The sequence below is a fragment of the Melospiza georgiana genome, chromosome 3 (genome assembly GCF_028018845.1).
Source record: "Melospiza georgiana isolate bMelGeo1 chromosome 3, bMelGeo1.pri, whole genome shotgun sequence".
NCBI lineage: Eukaryota > Metazoa > Chordata > Aves > Passeriformes > Passerellidae > Melospiza > Melospiza georgiana.
Genome location: NC_080432.1, coordinates 57,798,688 through 57,823,778, shown reverse-complemented (window position 1 = coordinate 57,823,778; position 25,091 = coordinate 57,798,688). Strand labels below are relative to the sequence as shown.

Here is a 25,091-nt window from a genome sequence, read left to right as displayed (position 1 = left end):
TGAGCAAGCAGTGTAATGTGCATTCAACTGCACCTTGAATCTCCTGCTACATGATATAGTTCTAAATTCACTTTTCAGGAGAAGCAGGATATGTGCAACTTCAGTACTAATATATCACATAGTAGTGGTAATGAGATTCTCCTGAGGTAACAGAAAGATAGAAAACAAAGATGAGGAGCAACAGGTATATGAGACTTCATAACACAGTAACTTCATCTTGCAGATTTAGAGCTAATGTTCATTTCAACAGCAGTTCTGCAGATCATACTCTAAAGCTGTGTTGCAGTCCTGCCTCATCTTTTATACTGATCTTTGTAACAGATGAGCAGTTCCAAGGGCCTGTGTGCAGCCCACCCAGCACCACACTTCACTTAGTACTTCAGTGGTGGCAGGGAAGAATTTGTGTTGAACAAACAGAGTAAGTCAGTCAGAACATTCTTCACCCTTTCCTGTTTCAATAAGCAACGGCTCATTTGATCTCCCTGTGCAGAATGATGGAAGTGCTTTTAAGCACATAAATGGATGTGGAAATTGTGAAGGTAGGTGTGGTTTAGGAATGGTACTCCCCACCAAACCACGCACCACTCGCTCTCCATGATGGAGGTGAGAATTGGAGGTACAAAAGGTAAAGATCATGGGTTGAGATAAGAAGAGTTTTCTTGAAACAGCAGTGAGATAAGAAAATGATCAGTAATAGCAACAGTACTAATGACAGAGGGCATAAAAAAAGAAGTGATTGTGAAAGCAATAGACAATATCAGACGACTCCTTCTGCCACATTTTCTCCACTAGAAAGAACCCCTTCTCCCTGGAAGAAAGTAGTTTTCCCTGCCCCTGGCAATGATGTGTGGTGGTATAGAATAACTCAAACCTTAATACTGAATGGATGAGGTAGTTTTTATTTAAAGGCCAGAAAAAACTTGTTGAAGTCTTGCAGAAATTGTGCTAGGTGGTTTCTAAATAGTAGAACACTTCCCAATGAAAGAAATAAACATTTGTGTCTCTAATTTTATACATCAAAACACATCAACTGTGGAAGCCTCATGATCAAGAATGCCTTTTAATTTGTGAAAGGACTGAATAATACTGTGAGTGATAACAATGAAACCTAATACCTCATACTCTGAAGATGATTGGATGTTCTATGTAGACAGTACACGATTGGTTTGATAAAAGTACAAGTGCTATACAACCTCAGTTTTTGTGTGTAGTGGTTTTCAGTGCTCTTCAGTCATTCTTGGACTAGTACATCTTCATTCCCATGTGTTCTTTCTGAATTAATCTGCAGTTTAGGCAGCAGATTATTTTTTATTTTATTTATAGCATTCCTCTGTGCAAAAACAGTGACTGCCTAGTTATTTATATCTTCCTCAGTGTGTAAGCATTTTTTTATTGTGAGATTTTGCTTTGAAGAAGGCTGTAATTTAACTATTTTAGCTGATCTTTTTTGATAGAAATTGGTGGGAGGTGAAAGTTTTATATGATGGGCCTTACTGTGAAGGTGATGTAGAATGTAAAACTATTTCTTGCTTTATTTGAAAAGATATGAGTGAACAAGTACAAAAAATAATTTTGCGTTATTTTTTTCTAGGAATGGTGTTTGTGTGTTCAGTAGAGGAAATGGGGGGAGGCAACCTAAAATCTCTGCTTTTATTGTATCTGAGCTTGCAAGGTTTGAGCTGTAATGAGAAGATATTTGTCATCACTCCTAAGAAGTTGTACCATCTGCTAAATGTCTTGTCGAGGGTTTTTTGACTGAGGAATATCTTTAACATTTAAAAATAATAATCTGTTTTTAGTTTGATTTTGAAATCCAAAATCTTATTTAAATTAGTAAATTTCACTTTCACTTATTTAAATTAGTAAATTTCAATTTAATAGTGAGAGATTTAATTTATGGTTTAATATATTATGTGTTTGTGTTCATTCACTGGAGACCATTGTCATTAACAGTTTTACTGCACAAAGCTTCATCTTATGTAGTTAGAGAGACTAATTAAAAGAATTTAAAGGATTTCCTGATACTGAGAGCTTTTTTCTACAGTTGCCTTATGTCAGTGTGGATTGTAAACTTCTGGTTTTATATGTTTAGGTCAACCTGAAGAGACCATGCCCATTTTGGGCTGATGATGGCCATTGTTCTATCAAAGATTGTCATGTAGAGCCTTGTCCTGAGGTATGGATTGAATAATAATATAATAGAAAAAGGGATTTTGGCTAAAAATTTGCTAATTTGCAGTGGCTAGTACTGTAGTACTAGCTAATGATACAGGCACAACTAGCAATACTTTTTAGTGGGAACCTAAATTTAAGTAAAAGTGACCAATTTATTTTCTATTCCAAAGTATAAATACAGCCAAAATATTTTAAGGTCTTAGTCATTTTATGGAGAAAGTGGAGAGCTTCAAGAGTAAATCTCTTCTAACCTCTAGCACTGTTTTGCATATAGCATGTTGATAAGGTAAAGGAGCAAGTTAATTTTTCAAAAAACAAGTTTGCTTTGACCTCTATGGGAATGATACCTAATTTGTAGATTTTAATCAAGTATTTCTATGAGCAATGTAAAAGCTGTGATTTATTTTTTGTTTCTAGAGCAAAATACCTGTCGGAATTAAGGCTGGGAGCTCTAATAAAGTAAGTACTCCTTAATTTTTTAAGTTCTTTCTGATTTTTTTTTTTTAATCTTAAATTTAGAACAGCTATGTGACTTTTTAGTATAAACCTTCAGTGTTCTCACACTGATGAAGTAGTTAAGTGATCATTTCCTGTATGTGGCTTAACCTTTCTGCCTTTATGTATAGTAGTGATTCTGTCATAGCTGGTACTGTTGTGTCATTTTGAGCCTGTCATTGCTGGAGAGCTGCTGCAGACTGAATCGATGAATGGCAAGGGACAGCAGTGCATGGCCACAGAATGCCTGATGCAGAATTGTTACTTCATTTCTTAGTACAGGTCACCTTTTAAAAAGCTACAGGCTAAGATGCACAGAGGCAGTAGCAGCGCAATCTTTTTTAACAATCATAAGTAATCACAACATCTAATATTAAAAGAACCCAAATGATTGCATGGAGTTCTGCTATGCCTTATTTTTAAGAGGTCATTAGTCCAGAGATGATTTGGTCATTAGTCTAAAGACAGTTTAGGCAAAAGTGGCCAGTGCAAACTGGAGCAGTCAGTCTGTGCTGTTGGCCTTTGCTTGCATCTCTCTAAGCCATCCTTTCTAGATCACCAAGTGATCTTAACAAAGCTAAAAAGTTAAGAGGCTATATATGCATAGGGTAAGAGGTCAGGGCAGAAGGACTACCCACAAATCCCACACATCTGAAACAGGGTGCCCAAGAATGAGGATTTTAGCAGTTAATGGGTTAATGGTGCCCAAATGAGAGATCTTCCCATTGAGTGCCTTGACTGTATTGTAAGCACTTACCTCTTGATTAACTATCATATCTCCATTGTCCCCAGTGCTTTCTACCTCACAGGGCAGGCTGGGTGTAGTTCACCAGATCATTAAGGACTTATGAACAGGAGTGTTGGCATTGGGTTTAGATCTCATGCCAGGAAAGGTTATCAGAGATAGCTGAGATGAATACTTCATTGAGAATTGATGACTTGTGTGCTGCTGTCTGGAAAAGGGCAGGCAAATCTGTCCAAGCTTTAGCTCAAGAGGAAGAAATCTTGTTTCTTTTACACGTACATTGTTAACTCACTTTGAAGTAAAGACTGCTTCTTCATTTAAAGGTTCCTGGTAATCAGTGAAGAAAAATCTTTCTCACTGACATGGCCTAAATGTCAGTTGTTTGCCATTCCAGCACAAGCAGCAGTTGTTTTTCTGAAAAGCTGACACTATCTCTGGGCAGCAGATCTTGTGTTTTAGCTGAATAATGTGTTTCCAGTTCTCTTTTTCATTGACTCTTTTATCTTCCAAGCATGGTTGTAGAGAAAATGACTCCAGGAATGCCATAATGCCTCCTAAAGAGAGGGACTGTAAACTTTAAAAACGGTTTCAGAAAGGGTTCTTTCTGAATTTGAGCTTCCTGATTGATTAATCTTGAGAGCCATAAATAAGGTGTTAAATAGTAACCAAAGAATATGCTGTTCTTTGGATACTTCACATGAGCATACCAAATTTGATTTAGGAAGTGAAAAAATGGATGCCTTTTGCTTTCACCACAATAAACAAGGTTGGATAGATTCTTTGGGAAGCTGTCATTTGCTGTATGTTCGCTACAGTGGTTTCCTTTGAGTTGCCTTGCAGGTTGTTGAAACCAGCTACAGTACTGAAAGTTAGGCAATTCTGTACCTTTAATCTGCAGTAGAAGACATTAAAATGTGCTGCTTTTCTGGATGAAATTTGCCATCAGAATGGACATGAATCTTACCTACACCATTTTCTTACTTATGGTGCAGTTAAGTGATCTTTCGTAGAGCCAATCAAAAATTTACAATCTCATTTAATATCCCTTTTAAGGAAATACCAAATTCATTTTAGTATGAATGTTTTGTTTCAAGGACTGTGCAAGTACTGTGCTATTAGCCTGTGCTAATTTCCCATTTGGGGAAATCTTACACCGTATGGCTTATATGTAAAGTACTGGATTTTAAAAAAGGGTGGGTTTTTTTCCCTGAGAACACATGCATGTCCAGTTTCTGTCTTTCATCCTGATAGTATTGGTCTTGGAAAGCTGAAAATAACCAAAGGCATCTTTTTAATAATGACACTTATGATCTCTTGAATAGATACACTCACAGTAGAATCCTGTGGAGAGGTTTTCTGTGGCTTCTGTCCAGTTTTCCATTGCCTTTCTCTCCTAGTGTAAAGGAGCTTGTACACTTCTAGCTTTATTTGGGTTTTTGTGGGGGATTTTTTTTTGTTTGCTGAGCAATGAAGACAACAGTTCTTTTGAATGCTCATCTAGCTGCAAAGACCAAGGTTACACTTGTAAAGCTTCCCCACAGGAGTGCAGTTGGCAATAGATGATGTCTTTTTAATTCTTGACACCACCATAAGCCTTTTGAAATAGTGCTGTAGAGGCACACAGTAATTTCCTTTTCTATAGTTCTGTTGCATTTGAGTGGTGAATGCATATTTTGTGGCTAGACATTAAAGCTGTATAAATCTTTAAAGCAAAGGACAGGATACAGTAACTCCAGGTTACAACATTCAACTTCGTAATTTACTTCCTGCCCTTCTTTTCTGTTGTTTTTTTCCAGTAACTGGCCTTAGGAGATCCTGGTTGGCAAGAACAGATATTTTGTCCTGATCTTGTCAGGGGTCACGGAGCACTGATCCAGCAACTGTTGCTGTTAAACACTGGCGAATAGGAAAGCCTGGAAACATGTTTTGAGACCTGAATGTTTATTTTGTTAGAAACTTTTAATTTAGGATTCTAATCTTGGCAGTAACCTTTTTTCACTTCAGGGTAGGGATTGGTTTGCAACTCTAGACATGCAGAATGTTTGCTTCAGCATCTCCGTATGTTATTTCATCAGCTGTATATGTTTCAGTCTAGGTTAAGGCCATTCCTTGTTCCCATTTTTCCTTTTAAAATCCATACAATGCTGAAGAATGCCTGCCAAATACAAGAAAATTGAGTGATTGAGTGAGAAATTCTTCTGGAGTAAGCATATATGGGCAAGGCCCCTAACAAGATTTAAATTATTTGTTTTTTCTAGTCTCCTTTGTGTCTTAGGTCTTCTGCTGTTTTTCCTTGTGTTGGTCCAGGCAAATGCATTTTTAAATAGCAAATAATTCTGCTTACTCATCTGAACAATTTTAATAAAGTTTCTTTTTTTTTTTAGTGATACATATTATGGTGGTACTTTGCCTCTGGCGTCTTGACCACAAAGCTGTCCACAGAAAAAAATTAGTCTTTCTTTTAGAATTTATAATTTATTTGTTTTAATAATTGACCTAAGGTTTAGTCTGGAAAAAATACACATACCCCCCCCCCCCCACCAATCCAAAAACCCCCAAAAGGAGGAAATTGAGTTTATCTTTTAAGATAGCATTGTTACTACCTTTTATGTTCCTAAATGTAGAAGAACTTTCTGAGCTTTGTGCTGGCAGATGTAAATTCCCTGCTTACATAACCATATTATTATAGAATAGTGGAATATAATCTTTAATTCTGCAAATGTTTTCCTTAGACGTGTTCCAAAAGTAAGTATTTCAGTGGATTACTTTTTAAAAACTTCTTCAGAATCAAAGTTCAGCATATACATTTCCATTTTGTCTTTAAAATAAGCAAAATTTGAGTTCAGCTGAAAAAGCTTGTCTTCCAGACCCATCCACATCTGAAGTGGGCTGATGAATTGGATTAAAGGAAACATGAAGGGAAAATGGCCAAAAGTAATAAATATGCCTACTAAAATGAAATGAAACTTGGCATATGATTATACTTGCAAAAAAAAGATGGTAAATAAGTATCTGAAACACTCCATGTAGGGGGTTTCATAACAAAAGAACTCAATTTAATCAAAAGGCAAAACAAAATTTTGACATCTTTAGCTGAATTCCCTGTAGCAGTTAAATTCAGAGTGAAATCAGCCAAATGAATTTAAGTGAAAAAAAATCAAAGTAAGAAATGTTCCAGAACCATAACTGCTTCTAGAATTAGAGGATTTTCCCTAATACTAGGGATCTCACTGCTAAACTTGGAAAGACCTTTCACAACACCTGTTCTTGAGGATTTCAGTAATTCATTTGCGTATTAAATATGACTTTTTTTACAGTATTCAAAAGCAGCAAATAATTCCAAAGAATTGGAAGACTGTGAGCAAGCTAACAAGCTGGGAGCGGTTAACAGTACCTTAAGGTATGCTGTGATTTACATCAATACTACAAAAATAGTAAGAAAGGAACATTTTTTTTTCTCTGTCTGGTGTGGTGGTTTTTGTTCTTCATTCTTCCCATTAGAAAGTAAATGGGAAATGATGCAAGAACATCTGAAGGTAAAGGTATTAAATGATAACTAGACTTTTTTTTGTTGTTTAAAGTATGCTTTGATATTACTTAAAAGAAATATCTTACAGCATCAAGAGTCAGAAGAAACTTGCAAATAAAACCACCTTTTCTCTATTCTTTTTTCTCAGCAACTGTGTTGGATTAAGGGGTTTGGTCCTGCTTTGTCCCACTGTTGCACTGATGTGCCTATTTGTGATCATTCAGTGAACCAGATCAGGGAGTTGAGCTACTTTTGTTGTTGGTAAAGTTATTTTTAACTTGGATCAATTCTGTGATCTTGCTTATTGCATGGCACTGTCAAGGTTGGATGGGAGGAATTCTTCAGGATGGTGCTACCCCTAGGCACAGAAGTCTGTGGAACAGCATCTAGAAAACATAGCACTCTACTGGATTCCTCACTTTTGAAAAGCAGAAATAGAAAAATCAAATTTTCACTGTTAATGGAGGGATATGATGTCTTTGCCCACAAATTTCAGCAGTTCTACCTGATAAAGATTTTGAAACTCTTTCTTGTGCCATGAAAAAATCACAGTTTCTGCCAGGTGTGTGGTGTTTTAGGGGAAGTAAGAAATTATTAATTCTGTTCCATTTCTGTAAGGCAAAAGAATGTGACACTGTAAATGGAGAGCTAGAGAAAATGCCTTTAGGGAAGTAGGATAGATAATTAAAGTTGGAAGAGAGCAGGTAATGGATCCTGCAAGTGGAGGACAAGTTTGTGCTTTGCAGGAAAACCTCCATGTTCTCTATCTAGCATTGCATTATCCTCTTGGTTTTGAGTTGGTTTCCTTTATAAGTTGTATTTCTTGTGGTTATCAAATCTTGTCTCTTGGTAATTAGCAGAGAGTTTCCTCACCTAATGCCAAGTATGTCTCCTATTGTGATTTGGCAGAAGGTTAGAAGTTTATCTCGTAGAATTGGCTCTGTTTGTAGCGTTGAGCTGGTGCTAATTTGATCAAACAGAATAGGTTGTTTTTGTTATTTCAAGGCACTTCCCCGCACCCCGGAGCAGAGTTCCCAATCTTAACTTTGCTTACATTTTGCTGTCAGTAGTGTGGCATGAGCAGTTCTGTGCTGCACAGTCACAGAAGGAAGGTTTTGGCATTGTTTTTGTTTCATAGTGTGGGAGCTTCAAACTATTTATCTCTCTAGTACAGCGTACCTTTGAAAATGCTAGAGTGAGTGGAATGCCATTATTATTAAAATGGCTTAGGACAAATCATATTCATAGAGTACTTTAGCTTAGAAGAGGCATTTGGACATCTAGTTTCCCAGTAAAAAGTAAGGCACTAACAATTGTAGCTTTCATTGAAAGTACAGGTTATGAAAATAGGGTGATTCCTTCCTCCCCCACCCTCAAAGTGACAGCTGCTGAAGTAGTACTTTGAAATGTGTTAAAATGTACTATGAACATATTTTGCCAAGCTCTTACTGAAGAAGAGAAGTCACTGCAGTTTGTTCAAATAATGGTGAAATCTTTGTCTCAACATCAAATTGACTTTTGAAAGTATTGCAGTTGATGCCTGCTTGAATCTCATCGCAGTTAACAAGGAATAGCTCCATATATTCTCAAGTTTCAGATATAATGACTCAGAATCCACTTCCAAGCTATATGTAGGTTATATTTCTTTCAGAAGCTCTTATTGACATTGTTTATTAAAAATTTAAGATCAATTTTTTTTTTTCCCCTCAGTAACCAAAGTAAGGAGGCTTTCATTGACTGGGCAAGATACGACGATTCACAGGATCATTTTTGTGAACTTGATGGTAAAATGTTGAAGCTTTTTCATAGTGTTTGTTTTATTTGCTGTCTCATAAAAAATGCAAAAGATCATATTTTCTGTACAAATAGCCATTTTTACAAAGTATTAATTTTGTTCCAAGTGACAGAAAGGTGATAGCATCATATCATACACACAAAGTGCAAATTTTTGCAATTTTACAAGGAGTGTTTGGTAACCTACACTGTGCACATTTACTGTTACCTCCTTTTAGTACATTGAACAGGAGATATTTATGTAAATAAAAAAGATGGTAAATGGGAGAGGGCTAACACTTTTTTAAAAAGCTTCTCACAAAAAAATTGCATCTAGCACAAATATAAGACAAATGGCTTGCAGCTGGTTGTTTCTTACTACTATATTGTTTTGTTGCTATTTTACTATGCTTGGATTGAGTTTGTTCCTCTTCCAGCCTTGCTATTTCCAAATGATTTCTGCATCCTCATTTGAAAGAACTTTCTTATTGTTAAAACATTAGGATACTAGATTTTGTCTTTCCTCTCCTTCACGTCTGTGAGTCTTTTTATTTGCTTGTAACAATCAAAGTTCAGAGGAGTGTTTTTCAGGTAAGTGTGGGAATTGCCATCTTCAGGATTGACTACTGAAGTCCTTTTTAATAAATACCTTAGAAAGCTTCCTATGCAAGGAATATTTAGGGCATAATATTAGATGTTTTCATCTACCTTTAGGCTTGTGTTTGGTGTCATCTGAGAGAGCAGCAGCTGCAGTGGACTGAGCAGTGGACTTCTCTTTCAGTACTTCTGCTGTGTCTGATCTGAACACTTTCTATATGAGCTGTTTCTGTAACAGCTGATGAGCATTACTGTAGATCTGAACTGTTGTGTGGAATTATCTGCTCTTGTCTCTACTCTCTTCAAGTTGTCTACATGCATGTTTTAGTAATACTGAGCTGTGAAAGGTATAGTTGAGGAACATTTCTTTTAGAAATAATAGTAACTTAAGTAGTTCCTGATTCTACCTCCATCTCTCCTTATATCATGCCCTGCTGGAGGAGGCTGTCCCCAGCTGTGTTCTTCCTGTGTGGTTTTTTTTTTTGCACTGGCTCTGGTGTGCATCTTTCTGCATGGTAAGCTGATTAGGCTTACCTAAATAGCGGGAAAGTAAGTTGCCATCTCCCTGCCACCTCCCACGCTGTTGTGATGATCTGGCATGTCGGGTGAGTTTGTCATCTGGGGCAGGGAGAGTGAGAGAGAATAACTACTGGGAGTCATGGGGAGGAAGCAGAAACCCTTGCTCTCTTCTCCTCTCTTCCTGTTGGGCTTAATCATAAACTAGATAAGAGAATTGATCTAGCTGAAAAAACTTACCAACCTGGGTCACCTTTCCATCTTTCTGTTGCATGGCTCAGCAGAGAACATAAACTCAGTATGTGGATAACAAGAAGAAAAATGGACGCTGGGAGTGTAGGAACTGCTTAGGTTAGCCACACTGTCAAATAAATAAGTAAAATTGTAATTTGACTTTCTCTCATTTGGCACTCGTTGTTGTCTGTCTTGTATCAGTGTCCTTTCTTTGTTTTTGCTGCTGAAGCAATGCTTAACTGCTCATGCAGAATCATCTCTTTTTTTAGAGCAGTTTCACTCTGTTTCTGTGGGGTTTTTTGGTATCTGAGGAAGTACTACGTGGCACTTCTTGGCCTATTCCTATGAATAAGTCTCTGGACTTTCAGCTTGTATTGTATGTGGGGTTTGTTTAAGCATGAGTTGATCCTGACCTAGAATTTCAAAGAGTGATGAATTCCTCCTGCTTTTTACTTGCAAGAAATTATTGTAGCTTGAAGCAATTTCTGTTTCTACAATGTTTTTAAGCAGAGGGAGCCTTGTTTCGCAATTTTCTGTGGATAAATTACCTGAAGTTTGTGGTGAACTTCTGAGATGAGGGTATAGCTTGTTGAAAGGCTGCTTAAGTAACATGCTTCCTGTTGTAACTAAGAGATATGTTCTGCAATATGCTGAAAGTTTTGTACAGTTAAGCAATGTGATTCAGACTTTTCTGCCAGTATACGAGGGTGTTTGGAGGAAAAATGGATTTAGCTAATAAATTTACAGTATGTAGCAGCTTCAAGATGTACTACTTTGAGCTTGTCTCTATTAAGAACCTACTGTATGCAGTTATATCCATTTCATAAAAAACAACACCCCCAAGCAAATATTGCCAGACAAACTCTAAATTTGGAGGCCATTTAAAACAAAACACTGTTTATGTCTTTAGCCTAGGGTAGGGGAATATAGTACATGTCAAGTGTTTATGGTAGATTTAAAGAAGCAACATAGATGATCATCAGACGTTTTAGAAATTAGAGACACACAGGAGACTTTGGAATATACTATGTGCTTTTGAGCTTTGTATTCAGTGTGTATATTGCTGCATTTTTACATACATGACATTTAAAATCCAACTGCAAGACAGAATAGTATTATGAGACCTCTTGTTTATATTTAGTTCTGTGAGACTTTTTAAATCTTTTTCAATTGATCACTTAGCATATGTAACAAAATGTTTCCCATTTAGATGAGAGATCTCCAGATGCACAGTATGTGGATTTGCTGCTCAATCCAGAACGTTACACTGGATACAAGGGGCCTTCTGCTTGGAGAGTATGGAACAGCATTTATGAAGAAAACTGCTTCAAGTAATTGGGAGGGAGAGGAAGCCTTTATTTTTTATACTTGTACCTCAGTTTAGCTAAAAACTGATCTTTGTGTTTTTTAACTTATTTTTTAGGCCTCGATCTGTCTATCGTCCTTTAAATCCACTGGCGCCTAGTAGGGGTGGGTCCTGCCTGTTTTATTTTCCAATGCACTTCTTTTAACATAGTGACTGTTGCAGTACAAGGAATACAGATAACAATCTTCAGTCTGTAGGTGTGCTTTCTGCTTTTTAAATTTCTTCTGTAGAGATAGCTGTCCATTTTTAATATTTAGACTAAAGCGTGTGATACTTTATTACATACTTATCCTCATTAATGTCAGGTGAGCTGATATGAAAACTAAATTGTAAGTTTCAAACTGTTTGCAGAGTGTCACACTACTTTTCCATTCAAAATGGACTTTTGTATTCTTGTTTCTTTTTTCAAAAAGCATTTAGTTTAGTCACTTCAGTTCATGCTTACTCTGGTGTAATATGGTTGTACATTTCTCATCCATGGTGTGCAATGTATTGCAAGTGTACAAACAATTCCATTATTTGAAGGACTGGACACTTACAAAGAATCAGTTATGTGCAAAATTGTTTAAAAAAAGTATTCTAGTAACTTGGAATTTGTTTTCAAATTTAAGTTGAAAGCTATAACAGGATCTTTCAAATGAACCAGCTTTCCTCTGTCAGTGTGTAATATTTCCCTTAAAAATTAACTATGAGACAATAGATGGAGTTAAAAGATCACCATCCACTAGAAAATCAAGATACCTCAATATTTATAATTGCTAAAAGCTGATACACACAAATAAAAAGCATTGTGAGAATTATTTAATGCAGAGATCAGAATTTCAGGAAGGAACACTGGACTGATTGTTGACCAATGCAATCTAAAGACTATGGCTTCTTAACCATTTTTCTGAAGCTAAAGTACAGCTTTTAAGAATATGTGAATCAGCTGCTGCTAAGATTTGAATTTCTTAGTGACTTTCATTATTATAATGTGTCAAGTCTTGTGTGGTCTTGAGGAGTAAGAATGGAGTGAAGGAAATAGCCTATTTTTTATAAATTAAATAACATTTCTTGCACTTCTTGGGTGTTTGTATTAAAGTCTGTGTTTCATTACTGCCTTGCTGTGGAAATTATCTTTTTAATGCTTATGCTTTTTTTTTTTTCCCCTCTAAGGAGGAGATGATGGTAAGTCATCTTATTTTCCTTGACCTGCAGAAATGAAGTAAGATCTAGAGAGTTTTGGATTTTGGATTTATTCGCTTTACAGTTATCAAATTAGAGCAGGAATGTTATGCTTCTGTTATTGAATAAGAGAGCAGGAAGGTTATTTTTTAATGCAGATTATTGATCAGAAAATGTTTTTAATGGACTCATACTTTCTTTTGGATAAGGGAAGGAGTGGAGAAGAGCAAAACACAATTCTCTTCTTGGTTCTCATTCTTGTAACAGAATATGTGTTGTAATAATGTTATTAGTTCTTCCAGAAGCCCATTGATACTGATGTCAGATCCCTTAAAAGAAGAGGGACAATTTCTTGTGTGTTTTCTTGAATGCCCTTGACTTTGGGAATACTGAGAGAGAGTGAGGAGAAAGTATTTGATCTGCCTACAGTGAGGCAGACTTTAAGATTTTTCAGCCGACTGAAAGCTATTGGGCAAAAGATCTAAGTCTAAAGGAAGCCTTCAGGCAGATTAATGTGAAGGCTGTTAGAATTGCACTCTGCCATCATGCCTTTCACCAGAAGTGCAAATTATCAAACTTGTGCTTCCATACACTGCTGAACGCCCTGACCAGTAGCTTAAGCATGCTTGTTCATGTATTTCTCCTATTCTGTCCCCAACAGATTTAAACCAACCTCCAAGTTAGCTGCTTCAGTGCCTATTCTCATTTTGATAGCTAAATTATTTAACTTCATGGTAAATTAGATGATGTTGTATGCATAGTAATATAAAGATGTTGTAATGTTGAAAATGAATATTCTTCATTTAACCATGTACTTTGTATTTACAGGAGAATCTTTCTACACATGGCTAGAAGGTAAAGGCTCTTGGATGAGTTAATGTAGTGTTATATTCATGAGAAGGAACACTGTAGCCCTTTTTTAATCTCCTCAAATATTTTTCATAGTGTAGGCTTTTTTGTAAATTGTACAGAGCTTTCAAGTGTTGTTCAAATACCTCCTACCTTGAGGGTCTTTAAAAATCTTCTCATTTACTTAGACAGCATATTCCTTAAACGTTTAAGTGTTTTATTTTTCATAAAGGGAGAATTCACTTCATTGTCAGTTACTTTGAATTTTCTGGCTATTTTAGGCATTTAAGCAGAGGCATTATTAGTAGTAATATTGGTAAGCATCATTATTTGGAAACAGCTTTAAAGAACATTAAAGATTTTGGTGGCTCTGTTCCCAGTTTATAATCCAAGTCTGTGTGTTTAGAAGGCAAAGCAGTTTTCTTTTTATTCACGTTGAAATGGAAATTATTATTGCAGTAGTAGCAATCAAAATCCCATTTTGGAGGTGTGCAGAAAATTAAGTAAGTCAAATGTACTTACTTTTAAAATTAGTTCATTCTGCCTTTCCTAAGCCTTTACTTGTCTGGTGGTATGGTAGGAAAGCATATAAATTTACATGCCTTTAAAATATAATGTCTAAGTGAGGACACATGTCAGCCTCCCAGGTAGGCTTCACCATCAGCTCTTCCTGCTTCCATTTGTGGAGACTGGAGTGGCAGGAAAGTTGCCCAAACATGTCTTTGAGAGGAACAAACTCTTAAATTTCAAGTGTAATCTCTAACTTTGGTTCTAATTGGAATTATAAGTAATTTCTGCATATAAATTATATTCTGACATCTCAATGCCACTGTATTTCCATTTATGCTATGGAAGTCTGTGTTCATCAAGTCATATTTTCCAAGGTTTTGTCCTGTGCATTAAACTCTTCAGTGACTTTGCAGTACAGCTATAAAGAGATATTTTTGCTGTTTTCCAGTGCTGTAAGATTTTCTGGGCCTTTTGGTGTTTTTCTTTAGGGCCACTCCTCTAATTCAGTGGTAGCACTAATTGTAATTAAGATGGGTCACAATATATTTCTGATTTCCAGACTGTAAAAATTCAACATCAATTCAAATTTATTGCTCAAACAGTGGAGGCATCTTATTTTTGTGTAATTGAACAGATTATATTTCTGTGCCAGTAGAACAGATCCTTATTTGACTGTGTTTACTAGAACACAAAAATAGCAAGCAAAAATGTCAAATGTCATTACTAGTATTACTTATATAAAAAATAGAAGGTAAGCTTTTCCTATGATGGCTATAAGGGCTTATTAACAATACTCAAATGCTGTAATTGTAATTCTTGAAAGCCAACAATGCAGACTTGCATCATTAAAATGTCAGGATATATTAATTGTAATGAATTTTTTCCAGTATTTAGTCTGGTATCTGTTTGTCATTTTTCCTGGACAGGTCTGTGCCTTGAGAAAAGAGTGTTTTATAAACTCATTTCTGGACTCCATGCTAGCATCAACTTGCATCTGTGTGCAAATTATCTTCTTGAAGGTACGTCTAGGTGAAATTGCTGAATGGAATTCTACAATATCTGTAATATGCATTTTGTTTTTTCCAAAAATTGTTGGGGTACGCTTAGTTATTTTATGTTCTAAATGTGTCTCTTTTACTACCCCTGCCCCCCCCTTTTTCTTCCTCTGTGTAGAAACGTGGGGGAAGCCCCGCTGGGGACCAAATGTGAAAGAGTTCACTCGCCGCTTTGACCCTGCTGAAACGAAGGGAGAAGGACCAAGGAGGCTGAAGAACTTGTATTTCCTGTACCTGATAGAGCTGCGCGCCCTGTCCAAGGTCGCCCCGTACTTTGAGCGTGCCGTTGTCGACCTTTACACCGGCAACGGCCACGAGGATGCTGAGTCTAAAGCTCTCCTGCTAGATATCTTCAGGGACACCAAGTAAGGCATGAGGGGGTTTTAGCAGCGGTTTGAAATTTTTAGTTCTATTTGGAAGTGAGACTAGGTGACTCCTACGTAGGATAGGACAGGAAGGAGAGTAGAATGAAGAAATAAAATTTAAGTAATGGGAGGGATTAAAGGGGAATTTGTACATTTGATAGGACAGATTAATAGTTTTGAGGTTTGAATATACCAATCTTTAAAAACAAACAAAAAGCACTCAAAAAACCCCAAACAACTCAACACCCTAAGCTACTTCCTGTATGTTGCTTTTTCTGATTCTTCAGTATAAGATGCACATGATTTATTTTGAAAAGAAAAGAAGTACATACAGTCTTTTAATGGTCCACTGAGTAATTCAGCTTTTATCACAGACTTAACCTCTGGTAGTTTGGCCATCCCCTCTTCCTTCTATTTATTCCATAATATTCTTAAGTTCAGTTTCTTTGCTCTCCTTTTTGCTACTTTTTGTGATTGGTAACATGCTGTGTGGTTTCATTGCTGTCCCTTATCGTGGTCTTGCTCGGTAATTGAGATGTAGCCAGGCAATGATCAGCTGAAAGGCAAACATTAGGCCAGTTTCAGTATTAATTTGAACAAACTCTGAATAACAGATTTCAAGTTGCACTGATTGCACAGTAAAACCAATACCACTGAGTATTTTTAAGGCCTTATCTGCAAGGACTAGGAACTCTGAAAAATATCTTACACTGATGGCATCAGCTGCTTACTAAGCTTAATTGAGCACTGTAGTTTATGCTAGCATTTGTTTTGATTGCATTTTGTCTTTATTAGGTCCTTCCATATGCACTTTGATGAAAAGTCCATGTTTGCTGGAGATAAAAAAGGAGCCAAATCACTAAAGGTAAAGCTAGTTTTCTGAATGACATCCAAAATACCTATTTTGGAGTTAGGCTGTGTTACTTTGGAAAGCCCTTCTGCCTACCACAAACACACTGCTAACAGTGAGATTTTATCCCTGCCTTTTCTAGAGCTGTATATGAGGCCTTTTAATCAACTTAAAGGTGCTGTCCTGATCCAAGAAGACTGAAATGTCTGGCTTTGTGCCTTGTCTGTGCCATCTGGACTGTGGTGGGGCACATGAGTATTACCAGTAAATGCAGTGGTGCTTATTTTCAAGTAAAGTAACTGTTTCATAATTATCTGGATAAAAAGAACCACCCAGTCATGTTTGCTTTACAAAATGATGACTTATATAATAGAACACAATATACAGTATAGTCTCATAAATATGATGTTTAACATTAGAAAACATAGTTCCTAGACATGGGAACCTAATGGGAATGCTGTACCTACCCATCGGCTTCTGGTGTTAACATGCCACTGGTGTAAATTGCAATTCCATAGTTGGTAATGAAGTTCTGTTTTAATATTTATTAACACTTACTTATTTCAGTAGTGGTTTGGAATGTCATCAGCATTACAAAAAATGCTATTAGAAAAGTGGCAGTGTTTTATCAGCCCAGCTAGTGTTTTTTGGACCTTAAAAAAATGAGATCAGCTTGGTTAGTTCTGCACTGTGCTTGCTCCTGCTCTGTCTGAAGTTGCACAGCAACAATCTACCCATAGTTTTGAAAATATCTTTTGTGAATTGTAACTTGTTGGTCAAAAAGATGGTTTGTTCAAAAGGGATTTGAATAATGGAAAAAAAAATGGGACACGGATACAGTACTTATACCTCAGAAAATTTGGAGGAAGTTGGTAGGAAATCAGTGTGTAGAATCCAGGCATTACCCTGCATATTCTGTATTTTTGGGGGATTTTTTTAAGAATTAACTGTTAGAAGTGGCTTGGTAACCAGATTCTGGATTGTCATGGATCTTTGTTATGGCCTGACTACATAAAACAATGGTTTGGTCAGTTTTGGGTAGAGAATTGATATTCTAATGGTACTAGATTTCTAATGGTACTATATTCATTAAGGTTCTGTTTTTGCAAAGCTAACATGTACATTAGCTTAAGCTTTTTTATTTTGTTTTTAACCGATAGGAAGAATTCAGGTTACATTTCAAGAACATCTCCCGCATAATGGACTGTGTTGGATGTGACAAATGCAGGCTGTGGGGCAAGCTGCAGGTACAGTTTATTTTGTGTAGGTCTGTGTGTTCTGGCAGGGGCAGGTCTCAAGATAAGCATCTATTTCATTCTGGCAGGACAGCTCTTACCTTAGCATACAGGCTTGCTGCACGTGGCCAGTCCTTGGTATCCTTACCTATATATTAAAAATTGATATATGTATAATTTATAATTAAGCATTTTAATTGTTTTTCAAATTGTTTATTTTGTTTAGTCAACAGCTGTGTAGTTTACTAAAAGGTAGAGTTTGTGTTCTGAAAGAGTTACTTTTAAAGCAGATGCTTCATGGTGAGATATTACTAACAGTCAATATCTTACCTGTATTCAGTGATCAGAGGAGCCTTGTAGAATCACTTATGGGAAACCTTCGTTTAAACACAGCACTTAGTTATTAGGGAATCCAGTGTGATATTTAACTCCACAAACTGAGATGTAAGAAAAAGAAATAATTCTGATTTTCACAGTTTATGCAGGGGGCAGCAAATTAATGCAAAGTTGCCCAGTAAAGCTGAAAGTTGAAAGCCAGTTTCATTTTCTTGGCTCCTACTGTTTTTATTTTACTGACAACAGTATTTTAAACCTCAAGACTAATTCTAAGTCTGGACCGAGAAAAGTTATTTTGAAGTGCCTGTTGTACTGTACCACTGTATTACATTAAACTTATCAGAGTGCAATTTTCAAAGAGTTTGCAGCATCAAAAATTTGTTGGTCTCTGCTGAATTTCTGGAGTTCTGCTTATCCTGTCCTAGTTAATACTTCTGATCTACTGTTGTTGTTCCTCCTCACTAAGAACTAAAGAAGGCCAAATTTCCTGACCCATAAAATTCTCTTGCAGCCAGCTTCAACCACTTCTTGTCAAAGCCAGTGGTTGCTTATGTAGCCCAACTAAAAGTGAAAATCAGAAAAGCTACTTCTGTTCTATTCCTGCATAGAAAAGAGAGGTTGAAATTGAAGCTGCATTGTTTGCCACTAGAATTGAAGGTGGGAAAAGTGCATGTGTTGTGATACCCCATAAAAAAACTTAGTTTGACTTCAAAGGGGAAGGGGAAATGTGCTCCTGCAGGAGCTGAGGCATCTATAAGTGAGGGACAGGAAGGAACTGGAGGTTGTGTAATGGATATATTTTCATATGCATAACCAAGAAGAAAAGAGATGAGAAAAGAAGAGATGAAGATGACAAGGATGAAGAGCAAGTATACTTGAGGAAACAAATGCAAACCTGGTACACAATTGCTGTCATGCAATTGTATTAGTGCCCTGGTTTTTGTACAGTTATTTGGCTTGAGGGTCAGTATATAAGAATTCGTACTAAAATTTACCTAGGTTACTGTGTTTTTTTTTTTTTTTATGGTTTTATGAGTAATTGAAGGAATGATTTTACTGATGTTAAAACATTGGACTTTTCTTGTAGACTCAAGGCTTAGGAACTGCTCTGAAGATCTTGTTTTCTGAGAAAGAAATACAGAGCCTTCCTGAGAACAGTCCATCAAAAGGTTTTCAGCTCACACGACAAGAAATAGTTGCTCTTGTAAATGCCTTTGGAAGGTAAAATATTATAATTTTAATAGTAGAAAAATATAAAACTTCAGTCCCAATACTCAGTTTCTGTGGAAAGAAAGTATTGTACACATAGCTGTAGGTTTTGAAAGGCTGAATTACTACCAGTAACAGTGATAAACTTAATGCCTTCAAACTGAGTGTTAGCCTTAGTCTTCATTCTATGTTTGGATCTAATTCATCCTGTCTCAAATCTACCTTCTGCAAGATGAAACCTAAGTCTCTTACATTTTAAAAAAATTGATCAAATTTATCTCCTTCAAATGATGAAACATTTTAACAGCTTTAAAAGAAGTTTACATAGAGCATAGTTTGCTCATTATGTTAGTTCTTCAGATCTTGAATACAGCAATCTGTTCCTGTTTAAACAATCTATTTAAACAATCTGATAAAAGATGTAATAAAATTTATTACCTGTGGTTAGGGATTTTTAGAAGTTTAATGAAGCTGGGATGATTAAACATATATATAAACTTTAATCCCTGTCATATATTATGTTAATGTAAAATGGAGAGTCAATAGACCTTTTGAGAACAGAATTGTGTCTGAGGAAAAATCTAAAGGAAAATGAATGTGATAATTTGTACTTCTCTTTTGCTGAATTGGTAACACTTTGATGGTTTTTATTTTACAGGCTTTCCACAAGTATAAAAGAGTTGCAGAATTTTAAAGTTTTATTACAACAAACTAGGTAATGAAGGTCTTTGCACAGCCCAATAGTGAAGATCATTTACATTACTGCATTGAGCAGAAGGAACTGATCCTTACAGGACTCACATGAACTGATGAAAAGTAAAATCAAATCCCAACTTGAATATTTATGTTTAAACTAGGAATGGTTATTAATTAGAAAATATATTTATGAATGGAATATATAGTTTTTAAATGTGTAAATTATGCTGATCTGTTTATTTTGTAAGTTTTCTGCTCACAGTTCTGTTGTACTGAAACTTCATAAATTTTCTTATTTCCTTGTCTTTCTGAGACAGCTGTTTTATATGGAAACATATGTACCTCCACCCTGACTTGGCCTGTCTGGAAAGGGGGGAAATCACTTCTGTGTCTCCCCATGTACTGAACTTCAGTGTATTCTGAGGATTTGGTATGTTAGTTCTGACTGTCAAAAGTAAGGAGGGGGAACCTCCAAACAAACAAAGAAAAAAATAACAACAAAAAAACTAACCACAAAAAGGAAATAAGGCTCTTGCTGAGTTTTAGCTTCTTACTGTAATAATGAAACTTACTTAAAAATAGCAAATTTACTGAGCAGAAATTTTTTCATGCTGGGCTTCTTTGCATCATGATGACACCAATTTTTTTACCTTTGTCTTGTGCTTTTCAGCACCCTTTTTTTTTTAAATTATTACTTTGTCTCTGATGCAGCAGAGTTGAAAGTGACTTTTCTGTAGCCCCTTGCTGCAGCCTTTTTACCTGCATTTACTTGGAGGTAGAGGTCAGGACAGGGGAAATGGTTAGTGGAGTGCTGCTAGCTGAAAAACCTCAGTCAATCAAATTTCTGTTTACTCCATATTATTTTTCTAAATTGTAATCACAAGTTCAGTTTCCAAAAATTGTCTTTTTAGTGTCTTAAATGTTGAAATAGCACACTTGGTCTTTGAGCCATGGAAATAAATTTGCTCTTTATGAGTTATGTTTGAGTGCTATGTTAAAAGGTCAGTGTAAAAATAACTTGCTTTTGTAGTCACTTTTAAAAAAGATGCTTTTTAAAATTCATAATCATACTGACATTTAATGCCACATACTCTATCTATGCAAACCCATACTGTATCTTCTTTAAAAGGATATTCACCATAAAAAAACGGGTATGTTAATAACATTACTTTCATAAAATAAGAAATTACTCATGTATCATTGTCCACAAATGTCAGTGATAACTTACCAGTGTCAAACCAGAATTCAGAAACAGCATTACCATTAGTAGCAACCAAATATTGGTTTAAATTTTAAATGAAGTAATAATTTCTTTTAAACCAGCATGTTTAAACATGAAGTTAGGTGTTATGAATGTAGGAAGTGCTGGTGCAGTGTAGATACATCTCTTGTTTTTAAAAACGAGTCTTCACAAAATTAAGTGCTCTTAAACATTTTTCACCCTATTAGATACTGAGTGACCTACTTATATAATTGATTGTAATTGTATTGGCTTCTATACTGTGTTCCTTTACAGGTGAAATTTTCTGAAGGCTGGAATACACTCTGTCCTTTGTTTCCAGACTAGCCTCAAATTTCTACCTGACTGGAAATGGAATAGACTATTCTGCTGACACTTGGCTTTTATAAAAAATGCTGTTGCTTAAGAAAGTTAACCCCTTTGTGTCAAACTAGGATATGCTAAATGAAATTTAAAGGAATAGAAAGGGAAATAAAAAAAAAAAAAACCAAAAAAAAAAAAATCCAAACCACCCTTACGAAGTTTTGGTGAGAGTTGCACAAATTGGCAGTGAATTGGTATCCCAGTGGAAGTTTGTTTAATTCTATAGGTAGTTTGACATGGTGATAGGAGAAACTGATGCCAATTTGGGGATGTTATGTTTTTTCCTAGTAGCCTCTCTGGCCTGTGGGCACCTGTGTCTGAGCAAGTCATCACAGGCTTTTGTTTTCTAGTTAGGTAGAGGAGCAGGAGGTTTCTCGGTGGATTCATCTGGCCTCCTCCAACCTCTGTATTTGCACCCTCAGAGTTTGTTGGTCTCTATTAAATTGAAGTGGGAATCTAGGTAAGTAGCTCAGATGTGAACAGCTGTGTTTGGTAGATGAGTTACACAGAATATCCAAATCTTCTGAGTAATTGTATATATTGAAAGAGTGTAATTTTTAATTGGCTGTTAATTCTTTGCCTTTTGGATAGACCTGCAAGGGCTAGAACTGTAGGCTCACTTGTGTGAGGAGTGCCCTATAACTGGGATTTATCTGTATTGTTATATATTATAGTGCCTAAAGCTTTAGGCAGGATTTTCTAGTTAAAATAAAAAACAAAACTGTATGACTGCATTGCCCCAGGAAGGACTTAAGTCTCAGAAACATTTCTTCCTTTTTTCCCCTTCCTGTGTGGGGAAAGTGAATTGCTTCCAGTCTCCTCCTGGGGATGCAACTTGCTATTTTTTTCTTTTTCCACCTGTGCCTGGCTAAAACAGGTCAACAGACACTGAAGCAGAATCATGCACTTGCTCATGGGACAGGTGAGAGATTCAGGCATGCAGATCCTGGACACCTGGTCCTTGCAGCCCTCGTTGGCACAAGGCAAATACTGTAGGGTAAGGACATAAAGAAATGTGAAGATTTTCTTCTTTTCCTTTGTGTCATGGGAACACACGAATGCAACTGAACAGCAAATTGTGGTCTAAGTGTAAGTTCTGTTGCACCTGAAGGTACATATTTCTTGATGATCAAATATGGAAGGCATTTTACTTCACTGTCATTGTAGAGATAGGACATAAGATTTTTCCTGTAACAAATCTAGTTGAAACAATTTTCCTGTCACCATCTTTTTTACTGTATTTGATGTACATTCTGTGACTATGCTGCCTATGAAGTTTTGCTGTGTGAGTTGGATGACTTAGTTCTTTATATGTTAAATTAAATTTTAAAAATTTACAGCTCTTTTTTTATACTAAAGAATAAGGTTAGTTACACCGTCCATGATCTGTAAACTATTTTAAATTCCAGCTCCCTGTTGGAGATCAGCTTGTCAACAGTCTACCATTCATTTCAGAGTAGCAGTACATTTTCTTGTACAAATGACACAATGATTGTAATCCCAGAGGTAGTGAGAAGACAAAGACAAAAATGTTTAGTTGTTCCCAAGTCATGGAGACTTGTGTGAAATGGTGAAAAAAGACTTGGTGCAAACTACATAGGTAAAAAGTATGGCACTGTTGCTGAATAACTTGTTCTACAGTGCCTGAGAAGATAGATCAGAATATAAATTTTAAACAATGAAATATAGAGACTTGTGTAAGCTGGAATAATAAGTGTTTTCCTAGTTTTCAGCTGATGATCTGTGCTGTCATTGTATGTGCATGAAATACACTGTGCCACATTTTCTTGAGTTGTGTTTGATGGTTGGGTTGCCTTTATCTGACCTTGCTTTGTGCTTTTCTGGGAAATGACCTGTAATATGTTGTAAATAATCTTGATGCTCATGTTTATAAAGTAGCAATCAGCAATTCATCACTTTACAATTTCTCCATATAGCTATCCTATTAAAATGTAATATTTATTAAAATCAGAATCAATGTTGGAACTGCTTATTGAGATCTAAACACTTCTGAATCTTTGCTATGTTTGAATCTACAAAATGCAAATTAAAGTATTTTCTGCTATACCTTCTTTTTGTGGATGTAATTTTTTGGTGTTTCATTTGAAAATATGTTTTTTGCTTTTCATTTACCTTGCAATGACACTTGGTAGCTATTACCTAAATTTTTTGTAATAGTCGTGTAAGAATAAAATTATGAGCAGATTTTCACTCTCACTTAAATTTCATTCAAAAGATGAAGGTAACCTGTGTATTTCTTGCTGTTGACATTGCACTGTGGTGTGTGTACACATCAGGAATCCATTGTAGAATTACAATATGTTTCTGTACGGATAGTGCCAAATGTAGCCCATGCTTAAGTCCGATTGTTTTAAGATACAAAAAGGCTTATTTAGAAATTAAGTCTGTTTTGTCCCTTTCTCAGAATATCTTATAAAATCAATTTTGTGAATTATTTTTGGTTTGTTCATCCAATGGGGGTCTTCATGTTGAAATTATTTCCCTAAAAGGAAAATAAGTGTCTTTTTTCCTTCCATGTATGCATTTTTAACAAATTATCTTACTGAAAAATTTGGTAGAGGTATTTCATCCCCAGCTTAGGTAAGTGCCTGTTACAAGGGTGATGATAAATTAAAGATTTTACCTCTCACATTGTTGTTCAAATCTCCTGTGTTTTAGAATATTTAGTTCATTACTATGGTTGGTTACAGTCACTTGCCATTCCACTTTTTTTGTGTGCATACTGGACATAGGGCTGAAGTTTGTTCTAAGTGCAGAATTCTCTTACATTTTTACTGTGCAGCTGTTACTGCTGTGAACAAAATGAAATTCCTGCAGGCTTGTCTTGCACTGGGTATTCAGGCAGTTTTGTACAAACATGATTGTAGAACTCCAAAGGGTTTAATAAAATTTCAGTTCTTCTCCCAACCCTGGGTTACTTCTTTTAATCTGACCGATACTTTAATAGGCTTTTTTCTTCCATGAATATACGTGAAGAATGCAATGTAAGTTTTGGAGGGCAAATACTTTACTTCTGCTGGAGGCAAGGCTCATGCTTTGGCTTTCCTACAAAGACCCCAAAACCCAAAGACGCTGTGGAAGTCATGATGTGGGAGTATGGCACTGCTGTCTTTGGCATTCAAGCAGATCTGATCAGATCTACTCCCCATCCCTTCTTTTTTTACCCTGTGTATTCTCTGTGAAATGTGTACAAGAATTCTCAACTATTGTACTTCTTCAAATCAAGCATGAGGAAAATATGAGCCCTGTCCACCATTTGGGCATGCTTTAGTACACCTCAAAATTGAATACTTTCATAGAAGTAAAGATTACTGGAAGTAGTGTATTTTTCTCGTGGGAAAATGTGGATTGAGTTACAGTATTTGTTCCACATAGATAAGGAGAAAAAGATGCTGGGGATGCAGAGTTCTTCACTGCTGAGAACTGGGCATAATACGAAGACCTGAAGTAGAGTCAGGGTTCCTGTTTGCCTTAGATTAGTAATAATTACTTTTGGGCTTACTGTCTGCAATGTCACATCCTGGAACTTTATTTATCCACCATTACCCCCCCCAGAGCTCACTACATTTATCCCTGAAGATGAAAGGCTGAAGCACAACTTTTCTGCTTGCTTGTTATGCAGAAAGGCACTTTTGAGGTTCTACTGCTTTATGTACTCCTGGCTCTTGCTCTATTCCCACACTGCAATTCCCAGGTTCTTAATAAATAAACATGTTCTATGTATCCCTCCCTGGTGGGGTATTTGACTGACTCTTCCGTGTAATATAT

The 25,091-nt window shown here is 36.1% G+C and overlaps 1 protein-coding gene across 1 annotated transcript in view; it reads left to right on the top strand.

The window, feature by feature from the left end:
• The window catches only part of ERO1B (endoplasmic reticulum oxidoreductase 1 beta), a 28,952-nt gene extending 5,583 nt beyond the window's left edge, over positions 1–23,369 (top strand). Inside the window, exons 3-16 of the mRNA XM_058020054.1 lie at positions 2,093–2,176; positions 2,593–2,634; positions 6,733–6,815; positions 8,655–8,728; positions 11,275–11,395; positions 11,488–11,534; positions 12,586–12,597; positions 13,423–13,449; positions 14,880–14,972; positions 15,127–15,373; positions 16,169–16,238; positions 17,384–17,470; positions 18,882–19,015; positions 19,662–23,369. Coding sequence (XP_057876037.1) covers positions 2,093–2,176; positions 2,593–2,634; positions 6,733–6,815; positions 8,655–8,728; positions 11,275–11,395; positions 11,488–11,534; positions 12,586–12,597; positions 13,423–13,449; positions 14,880–14,972; positions 15,127–15,373; positions 16,169–16,238; positions 17,384–17,470; positions 18,882–19,015; positions 19,662–19,722 — 1,182 coding nt within the window. The 3' untranslated portion in view covers positions 19,723–23,369. The remainder of the gene's footprint in view (positions 1–2,092; positions 2,177–2,592; positions 2,635–6,732; positions 6,816–8,654; positions 8,729–11,274; positions 11,396–11,487; positions 11,535–12,585; positions 12,598–13,422; positions 13,450–14,879; positions 14,973–15,126; positions 15,374–16,168; positions 16,239–17,383; positions 17,471–18,881; positions 19,016–19,661) is intronic.
• Positions 23,370–25,091: the final 1,722 nt, after the last annotated feature.